The sequence below is a fragment of the Schistocerca gregaria genome, chromosome 2 (genome assembly GCF_023897955.1).
Source record: "Schistocerca gregaria isolate iqSchGreg1 chromosome 2, iqSchGreg1.2, whole genome shotgun sequence".
Classification (NCBI taxonomy): domain Eukaryota; kingdom Metazoa; phylum Arthropoda; class Insecta; order Orthoptera; family Acrididae; genus Schistocerca; species Schistocerca gregaria.
Window position 1 is genome coordinate 822,233,188 of NC_064921.1, and position 10,563 is coordinate 822,243,750.

The 10,563-nt window shown below is 50.7% G+C and overlaps 1 protein-coding gene across 1 annotated transcript; it reads right to left on the reverse strand.

Moving 5' to 3' along the window:
- Positions 1-3,922: 3,922 nt before the first annotated feature.
- Positions 3,923-8,632, reverse strand: LOC126335997 (nucleolar and coiled-body phosphoprotein 1-like). The gene is made up of 3 exons (XM_049999474.1): positions 7,667-8,632; positions 6,669-7,000; positions 3,923-4,088 (listed from the first exon to the last, which is right to left on the reverse strand). Exons 1-3 carry the CDS (start codon positions 8,630-8,632, stop codon positions 3,923-3,925), a joined length of 1,464 nt encoding a protein of 487 aa, XP_049855431.1.
- Positions 8,633-10,563: the final 1,931 nt, after the last annotated feature.

Consider the following 10,563-nt stretch of genomic DNA (forward strand, 5'->3'; position numbering starts at 1 on the left):
AGAAACCAGTGACGAAACTGCTCCCGATGTGGAAAGTCTGTCTCTAGAACGCCCTGCACACGTCTGAAGTGATGAGGGCAGTAACAACTGATATAGAGAAAGTTCCAGACGGTCGTCTGGCTTACCCCTTACTGGCGTGCAAACCGAATGGTACTGACACAGCGGTCGCCTTCCTGATGTATTAAATGTATTAATTATATCTTCTTACAAGTCTGGTGTTTGAACAATTCTGGTACGTTCTTCATGGTTTCCTGTTTCCTGAAACGACCCTGTCTCAGACAGATGGCGATACACTGTTGCAAATATTGACTGCTGTGACTACTGTCGGTGAGGATAGCTCTCCTGGTACAATCTTGCTGCTCCCCCCCGCCCCCTTTTGACATTTACATTTCCGCAAGTGAACACTTTGTCGGAACCATTGTGTAGAACACTGTATCACACTCACTTCAACATGAATCACTCAGAGAAGTGAATCGGACACAAACTTTACAGAAGCTCTCCTGCGACCCCTGCAGAACTAGCACACCTGAGAGAAATTATATTGCGGAGACATGGCTTAGCCACAGCCTGGGGGATGTTTCCAGAAAGAGATTTTCACTCTGCAGCGGGGTGTGCGCTGTTATGAAACTTACTGGCATATTAAAACTGCGTGCCGCGCCGAGACTCGAACGCGGGACCTTTGCCTTTTGCGGGCAAGTGCTCTACCAACTGAGCTACTTAAGCACGACGCACACCCCGTCCTCACACATTTACTTCTCCGAGTATCTCCCCTCCTACCTACCAAAAGGCAAAGGTCCCGAGTTCGAGTCTCGGTCCGACTCACAGTTTTAATCTGCCAGGTAGTTTCAATGCAGTACGGTATGTGGTTTCTTTTTAAAACAGGGTTTGCTCCGGTCATAGTATTTTGTCAATCAGGTTTCCCGTTAAAACAAAATTTGCTCCAGTCATAATTTTGGTCAATCTACGAGAATGTTTTCAAAATTTCTAGTGGAAGACTTAAGCTGAAGGAAAAACGTGTGTTATGATCTTGTTAAAAATTTCACTACAAAACTCTATGTATGGGATGGATGACAGCCGTTAAAACAAACAATAATTTGGCTTGGTAGTAGTCAAACAACAGTAGCGTCATAAACGTGGTGATCTTATATGCACCCACCATGAATCAAGAAAACCTAAGAACCAAGTATACATATTCAAAGCAGCAAGTCGAACTGTAAACCTTGGAAACCTCAGAAATATATAGGATGAAGAAAGAAACACATTTCATTATAGTAGAAGTGTGTAAAACCTAGTTGCATGTCAGCTGCAGGGCTTAGTGCCATCTAGTGAAGCGATGTTGAACACAGAGGTCCACAACAGCACACAGGAGTTCTGCTACCTGTCTCCAGGAGACAACACCAGTGCTTGGTACAGTCACATTACTCACTGAGCAGACGGTCATTGGCAGCCAACCTTATGATTAGTGCCGTGGCTCTGTCAGCTAAGAGCTCAGTGGTAGCTTGCAACGACGTTTGACATCGTGACAGTAGTTCAGCGATATTGATTTTCGTAAGTTTTTTGTGACTGTTATATTTGGGTTATGAATAATTGTTATTGTACTAGCAGTACATCCCCAATCTCGTTTAATATCTCCTGCCATTCTCTACATAAGCCTCCAAACAACCCTCTATAATTGATCCTACTAGCATCTTTTATGCGTTTTTCTTTACAGTACGTGACTTTTTCCGTGAACTACCTCAACATATATAAGTCTCCTACTTTATTTTGCTAACATTGCTTTATGTGGTACATCTTATTTTTTAATAACAAAACCTGCTTCTCTACCATGGAAACTATACATTAAACAGTCAAGTATGTATAATCACTCAGCAAAAGACATGGCACAAAGTTTTTGTAAAATTCCCGCCCGATTCCAGTTTGGCAGTCGCAATTTTTTTAAAGTAATTTCAACAGAGTTGTGACGAAGCAAGCTGTGATATTTTTACTTTCCCTCTTGTTTTTCCATCTGCCTCTTTAAAATTTAATTTTTACCTTTTAACTAATTACCATTAACATACGTGAGCATAATCTGCCTTTTCATAAAAGAGAAAGGCTGCCCCTCACTTTTAAAGAATATAACACCAGATCTAAATTTGTGCTTAGTTTTATGTATGCAATTGATTTTCTAATTTATTTTGACTATTCCTATTAGTATCTTTCATTATAGGACGAAATCAATATTTTCTCCGTAACATAAATTCTGTTGTTGACGTAAAAACAAGTACAAATTCTGTACTAATTATAAACATCTGGAGAAACAACTAATTGTATTCTTAAAGGATCTATTTGGCTCTATTCGAAAACATGTTCCAAAGTAATTAAGAGTTTTGCCAAAAATATTGTTTGCGCAACAATATTTGTTAATTGGATTATTTAAATAAATTATTCGGCCTAACTCTTGTAGTAGAAGGAACTTTTAAAAAGACGGAATTTTTCGAGGTATTTAGTTAATTTAATGAGTTAAGTACTAATTGTAATTTCTGTAAATTTAACCTAGAACAATGTGTAGTTTCAGCAGGACCCGATTTTTTGGCCACGAGACAGTCAGATCACGCCTGAGTTTCAGACGAGGAACCTGTGTAAGTTAGAACGACATCAATGCGTGTACTTAACAGTGAAGTAAGTGTTATTCAGTTAGGCCGTGTGTTAAAAAGGGACGGTGTCTGCTCCATATATACCTTTCTATTCTACAGGAACTCTGAACTTTTTGGTTAGGTTTTTACTGCTCGTAGATGTTTAATGGGAAATTATTGTAGCAGTATGTGGATGTTCGCCTGCAACTTATTAATGAGACTTATCGAAAGTTAAACAATAGTACACTGCCCATATTATATGAGTATGTGGAGGGTTGTGAAAAGTGAAAGTTAACAGCTGTGACATGCAACTGTACACCTGTAGGCTACATTATTTAAAGTAGTCAGTGTTGTACTTCCACACTCCAGTTTTCAGGCAGGACAACAAAAGAAGAAACAAAGCAGGCGAATGTCCTCTGAGAACTCACAAAATTAAGTTGTCAATTATGTAACAACAACCTACAGTCTGTAGATGCATATTTTAAAGTAAAATCGTCCGACCAATACTACACTGGTCTGTACGACGCAGGCCTTTAAACGCTGTATAGTCACCTGACGTTTTTCTCACAACGTAGGCATAGCTACATGACCGGCAACATGCAATGTTACTCCGTATAAGAATGTACTTACTCGGCAGTATAAATGTTCTGGATGTTGTGGCCGAATGTTAAGATATCAACGTGAGTAGTACTCAGACCAATGAAGTACGATTTCCGCATTATAGCCCAGTTAGTTATAAGGATGCTCGTGCAGTTAAATGTCCTATAATAGCTCATAAGATGTGTGGCCAGTGTAATGGACACTAGCAGTTATGATACTGGTAGTAGTACATTCATTCCATAGATTGAAACAGTAGATTCCTTGGTGAATTCAATATGATAGTATCATTAGATTGTAACTGCAGATTCGAATCGGTCCTCAACTAGCTGCACTGCTATGACCACAAGCCTTCCTGGTGTATGGCAGCATGACACTTATTCTTCAATATTGCTGTTGCTGTAGATATACCTTTGTGTGATGTAAATTTGACCTTTTTCACGCAGAAAAAACGTTAAATTAAATAATCCGTCTTTTAAAGAGAAAGCAACCTAATGTAAATACTAACATTGCAGTTTTAAGTGATTTCCGAATGATTACGGGATGTCGTCGTCGTCGTGCGTGACAACTCGTGCATTCACTGCACGTTTTGGGCAGGTTAAGCAGGGCCTGCTGTTCCTGCGTCAGAGATCGCAATTTGTCGTTGTGGTCCTCACGTTTTGTTCGTCTTCACGTCTTCACGCTTCGTAATTTTTCTTCTCTTGCTGCTTGGATTACTCCAGCAGCAGGTCTGGCCATCTGGTCGCTGGGCGCCAGTGGGGTTGGTTTCCCAGCCCCCTGACCAGCGGGTTTTCGGAGGTCCTCGTCAACTCATAAAATGGTGTAGCGAGCGCGCGGAAGCGGCGCTCCAACATCTGGACTCCAGCGGCGTCGTGCAGCCTGCGTGTGCCGTAGTCCCTCGGCAGGTGTAGAGCCAGCCGAAGGGCTTTATTCTGCACACGCTGCAGCGTCTGGATGTGCATTTCTGCCGCGTTTCCCCACACCACGGCCGCGTACTCTAGCACTGGCCTGATGAGTGCTAGGTACAGCGAGAGGCCGCAGTGGGGGGGGGGGGGGGGGGCAGTGTCGTCGTTGGGTTGAGGAGCGGGTACAGCAGGCGCAACCTGCCGAGCGCTCGGCCCCTCAGCTCCCGGATGTGTGGACCCCACGTCAGGCGTCGATCGAGGGTGACGCCGAGGTATTTTCCTGTGCGCGACCACGGGATGGGGCCTCCCATGATCCGCACTTGCAGCAGCGCGTCGGGAATGCGGCGGCGCGTGAATATCACCGCCTGGCTTTTCCCGGCGTTGAACTTGAGCCGCCATTTGGTGGCCCAGGCTCCAATCTCGTTGCAGGAGAGCTGCAGCCGGCGGCGCATTAGCTGCGCGTCCTTGCTGCGAGTGTAGATGGCGGTGTCGTCCGCGTAGAGCGCCAGGTGTACCCTCGGCGTCGTCTTTGGCACGTCGGCGGTGTACAGAGAGTACAGCAGTGGGCCAAGCACGGACCCCTGCGGTACTCCTGCTCGGATGTGGCGCGCCGTTGACACGCCACCGTCAGCGCGCACATGGAAGGTGCGCCCGCGCAGGTACGACTGGAGAAGGCGGACGTGCGACACAGGAACCCCCTGTACCAGCAGCTTGTACAGGAGGCCGTCGTGCCACACGCTATCGAAGGCCCTAGAAACATCAAGGAAAACCGCCCCGAGGTACTCGCGATGTTCCAGGGCCCCCATTGCCTGCTCCACCAGTCGTAGTAGCTGATGCTGCGTAGCATGACCGCGGCGGAATCCGAACTGCTCGCCAGGAAGCAGGCCTTCTTCACTGACGTGGCGCTGCAGTCGGATCGAGTAAATCCTCTCGAAGGTTTTCGAGAGGGAAGGCAGGAGGCTTATTGGGCGATAGCTTTGCGCCAGCCTAGGATCTTTGCCAGCCTTCGGGATGGCGACCACCTGTGCGTGTTTCCACGCAGCAGGGTAGACGCCAGTGCGAAGGATGGCGTTGAATATCGCTGTGACGACACGCACTGCTTCCGGCGGCAGCTTCTTCAGCAGTGCGTTACCCATCTTGTCACATCCCCCTGCCTTCCTGGGCTGCAGGAAGTTGAGGTGATGTTGGACCTCTTCTTCTGTTGCCTCTGTGAGGATGTCGTCCTCTTCCTGCTGGGTCAGGTACAGTGGGAGGCGCTCGTCCACCTCGTGGATCATGTCGTCATCGACGACGTCGTCCACCGGTGTAAAGTTTTCCGCGAAGGCGTCCGCAAGGACGCTCGCCTTGGCATCTGGTTCCGCGACGACGTCTCTGCCAACTTGCAGCGGCGGGATGCGTTGGCCCTTCCTCAGGAAGCTCTTAGTTACGGCCCAGGCACTTCCGTCATCGATTCTGAGCGTGGCTATTTTGCCAGCCCAGTCCCGATTTCGGTGGTGGCTGACGGCCGCCGATATCTCGCGGCGCAGGCGATTTAGCAGGCGTTTGGTGGCGGGGCTTCTCGTGATCTGCCACTCACGGAAGACCCGGTTCTTCTCACGGATGGACATCAAGATATCCGGCGGAAGCTGCTTGGATTTATCCATCGGCTTCCTTGGTCGCTGTGGTGCCGCCGCATCTGCCGCCGCGAGTGTGTAGTGGGTGAACGCAGCTAGCGCGGCGTCCACCCCCTCCACGTCCGGATCGGGTGTGGCGGTGACCGTCTCTGCTAGGTGCTGTTGGAAGTGCGCCCAATTGGTGTTGAGGCGGGCGCTGCGGTGCTCAGGTGGGGCCATCCCGTCTGTGTCCATGTCAAAGATCACTGGCAGGTGATCTGAGGACAGGGCACAGCGCGTGGTCGCGATCGCGTTGTGAGCTGCCCCTTTCACGATCGCGATGTCTAGAACATCGGGACGGCCACGCTTCGGGTAGTGCGTGGGGTCGAAGGGACCCAGCACTATGGCGTCGTGGAGGTTTGCGACCCGGAGTAGGCGTCTGCCGCTGATGGTGGTGACCCTGGAGTTCCACTCCGGGTGTTTAGCATTGAGATCGCCGCCGATGAAGAGGTGCCCGCGCATCGACAGCAGCGTCTCGATGTCCCTGGATTGCAGGTGTCCCGACGGTTGTCGGTACGCTGCCACGAACGTGACGTGGCCTGCGGAAGTGCAGACGACGACGCCCGTGGTTTCCAGAGTCGGCGTCTCTGGGAGTAGAACCTGGTGATGGCGCAACGACGTTTTGACGTACACCGCCGTTCCGCCTCCATGGGTTGCCCGGTCCGTGCGGTAGCAGCGGAAATTTGCAGCCCTCACGTCCACGCCTGGCTTCAGCCAGGTCTCGGTGACGAGGCAAACGTCCACGTGCTCATCACGCAGGAACTGGCGGAATTCTCCCGCTTGGGTTCTGATGCTGTTCGCATTCCACACACAAACGGTTAGGCCCTGGATGTGCCTATCCATGTTTGGGTGTGGGGACAGCTGGTGTGGTGATGGCCTGAACGGCCGACTGCACTGCAGACGCAATCATCTGCGGAAGTTGTGTCAGGAACAGCTTGAAGTCCTCCCTCATAGCCCTGACTTCTTCCGCGACACTCGCTGCAGAAGTCCTGTCAGTGCCTGGGGGTGGTGCCGCTGCCTGGTCTCGAACAGCAGGCTGTGGAGCTGGCGTCTCGCGGGCAGGACGCTCCCTCCGCCGACCGCGCCGGCGGCCGCCCCTCGCTGTTGCAGGCTGCTCTCTCGGCGGTCCGCGCCCGTGAGCGACTACCGCCTCTGGAGCAGGCTCGGACTGGTTGCCACGCCCCCGTTCGACGGCGGCGTCGGCAGGACGCTGCTCAGTTGACTTGGCGGGTGCCTTGTCAGTGGCAGCGTTTGCGTAACTTCTCCCGGACTGCACCCGCGCGGAGTGCGCCGGTTGTCCTCGTTGTTTTGCGGTGGCACGCCGGAAGGCAGTGCAGCCGCGGTAGCACGCCACGTGTTTCTCGCCGCAATGGCAGCAAGTGGGCGCGTCCTTTCTCGGAATCTTACAATCTTTAGTGGCGTGGTCCCCCGCGCATTTGACGCAGCGAGGAGGCATCTTACAGTACTTCGCTACGTGGTCGAGGGCCTGGCAGTTGAAGCATTGCGGCGGGCCTCGTCTCCTGCGTAGCTTCTCCACGGTGACGCCGACATCGGCCACGTGCGTCAGCTGGAAGATTTTGCGGTTCTCGATGGTGTCATCGAGAACCGCCATAAACAGCGGCATGTCGGAGTGGTCCCTGGGCGACTTCATGCGCGCTGTGGCGCGGATGGGAAAGCCCAGATCTTCAAGCAGCTCCCGCAGGTACCCTGGGTCCATGCTGAACGGGAGCTTGCGAAAGACGACCTTCAGCGTCTTCACCGGCTCCGAGGAGTAGGTGAAGCTGTGAAGCCCCTCCTTTTCGGTGAGGTCCATGACCCCACGGTAGTCTTCAGCTGTTTTGGTGATAACGCGATGTAAGTCGCGCCCTGCGACTCGAAACGTCACGTTCCCCTTAACAACCGCTTTGATTTTCTCTCGGAACTCTTTGAAGCCGCCGGTCCACTTGATGGCCACAGGGGGCGGTGGGGGCGACTTCCTCTGCTGTTGGCTCTCCATGGGCTCTCCAGCGTCGTTTGAGAGGCCGGAGTACCGGTTGCCGGTGTTGATGGCCGACTGTTGGGCGAGCACGACAGCTCTGGCTGTGTGCTTGCGGGAGGGCTGTGTGAAGCCCTCATCGTCAGCGGCCGGGGGAAGGGTCTTGTTACCCTTCCTCGATGCTTTCCGCTGTGTGCGGAGCGTGGGTGCGCTGCTGTTCGAGCTAGTGGCAGACCTCTTGCAGGTGGTGGCAGCACTCGCGTCGGCAGGCCGCTTGCGCGAGTGCTTTTCCACCTCCATGGTTTCAGCTGCCGGTTTTGTGCCTGGGATGAGTCCCATCAGGAAGGCAAGCTGCCTTTCTGCCTCCGGCGTATGCGCTGCATCCATTGAAGCCACTGGCGCCAGTGACTTGGTTTGCTCCGGAACAGTTGCCAAAGCATCCGTTTCGGCCCTCGTTTGCTGAACGGCCAGCACTGTGGCCGCGCTGCTGTTTTCCTTGGTAGCGCAGGACGACGCCGACGGGCCGCCAACGTCAAGTACGCGGGCGTAGGCGTGCAGGGGCAAGCCCCCATCCGCCGAAAGTGCCCGTCGGCTCCTCTGCGTATCTCCGTTCCTGCTGGGCCGGACAGTCGTAGGTGGCCGGCGGTTAGCGGCCGCCGACGGGGCAGGCCCCGCCGACAAGCCGTCCGCCGAACCACTCGCTGCCTCAGCCGTGGCTGAGGTCGCATAAAGACTGCGCCGGTCCGTAGAGGTGTCCGACTCGTGGTCCATGTCCATCTGCCGGGTTGTTGCCGTTGGGGGGCCGGATGGGGTCGCCGACAGAGCAAGCTCTGCCGGACGACGATCCGCCACACCCTTCACATCTTCACAGCGGTCTGCTCGGTTCGGCATCTCAGCAGCAGATTTACGGGATGTGATCTATGCTTTATGACAACGCTCGACCGTCCACAGCTACCCGAAATCAACAAAAAATTCACGCATTTTTGTGGACCACACTCGAATATCCATCCTACCGCCTGGAAATATCGCCCTACAATTTTCTTTTGTTTGGAACACTGAAGAAAGCAATCGGAGGTCGCAGATTTACGATGTTGGTGCTTCGAAGTGTTTGTGCACAACTGGCTACTGTCACAGCCACATTCATTTCACGAAAATGGGATAAATTCACAGCCTGTCCACTGGGAAAAATGTCGTTGCCATTCAGGAGACTATATAGAAAAAGTAGTTGATATGTGTGAATTTTTCTGAAGCTTAAACAAACTCATAAAAAATTTCAATTGATATTTGATTCACCATCAACCATAGGACATCTAGCAATTATAATGGATTTCTAAATGGTGACATAAGAGGAATCTAGAGGTGTAATCGACACATTATATTCTGATGATCATAATCTATTGGGTAGGTAATGGGACTTTCATTTGTTTTCTCACGTGTTTCCATGGGATTTCTAAGTAATTTTCTATCAAATGCTCGTATGACTCCTTCAACAAGGGTTCTCGCACAGGAGATCTACTGCTGGTAAGGGTTGCACGTTCACGAGTCGTGACATGGAATTGCTGTGTATGTGGACTGTGAGGAAATTCTACTCATGTCAGATAGTTTCATATTCTGACAGAATGTAACTTTGCAGTGTTGCTTGAAAATGGCCATAACGCCGAAGTTGCAATAGTAACAATAAATATTTTATACAGTGTACGACGACTATGATGTCTTTTAAGAAATATTATATGACTTTGAAGCCCAGACATGAGAAGTTACTCAAATTCTGCAACTCGGATAGGTCGTGGGAAATTGAAAAATCTTCACAACAGTTACACCTTAAAGTATTTCAGACAGACATCGCACTCAGACTTTTTGAAGTTGTGACAAGGACTCGACTAACACTTGAAGTAGCACTGGAGGGAAATGACACCATGATTCCTGCAGGGCTGTCCATAATTCCGTATGAGTGCGAGGGGTGGAGATTTCTTCTGAGCACATTGCAAGGCATGTCAGTTATGCCCAAAACGTTCATGTCCTCGGAGTTTGGCAGCCAGCGCCAATGTTTAAACTCAGAAGAGTGTTCCTGGAGCCACTCTGTAACAACTCTGAAAGTGTGGGGTGTGGAAATGTCGTACTGGAATTGCCCGTCCGAATGCACTATGGACATGAGTGGACGCAGGTGATCAGACTGGATGCTTACGTACCTGTCACCTGCCAGAGTCGTATCTAGACGTATCAGGGGTACCATATCCCTCCAACTTCACACGACCCACACCATTACAGAGCCTCCACCGGGTCGAACAGCCCCCAACTAACATGCTGGGTCCATGGATTCATGAGGTTGTGTCCATAGCCGAACATGTCCATCCGCTTGACACAATATAAAACGAGACTCGTCCACCAGGCTGTATGTTCCCAGTCACTGAGAATGCAATGTCGTGGTTCACGGGCCCAGTCAAGACGTAATGGTTTGTGTCGTGCAATCACCAAGAGTACACGAGAAGACATTTGGCTCTGAAAGCACGTATCGATGATGTTTCGTTAAATGGTTCGCACACTGACACTTCTTGCTGGCCCAGCATTCAAATATGCAGCAATTTGTGGAAGACTGTCACGCTGAACGATTCTCTTCAATCGACATTGATCCCATTCTTGCAGGATCTTTTTCTGGCCGCAGCTCTGTCGGAGATTTTATATTTTACTGGATTCCTGATACTCGCTGTACTCACGTGTAATGGCCACACGGGAAAATCCCCACTTTATCGCTACCTCGAAGATGCTGCGTCCCATCGCCCGTGGGCCGTCTATAGCACCACGTTCAAACTCACTTAAATCTT

Excerpts from the sequence above, each read along its gene's own strand:
- LOC126335997 (XM_049999474.1), bottom strand. The coding sequence starts at position 8,632 with ATGCCGAACCGAGCAGACCGCTGTGAAGATGTGAAGGGTGTGGCGGAT. Across the intron at positions 7,001-7,666 it reads TCCGAGAGAAAATCAAAGCG|GCACCCGCCAAGTCAACTGA; the intron begins GTTGTTAAGGGG and ends GCCACTGACAAG. Across the intron at positions 4,089-6,668 it reads CAACTTCCGCAGATGATTGC|GCTGCACGACGCCGCTGGAG; the intron begins GTCTGCAGTGCA and ends CGGCACACGCAG.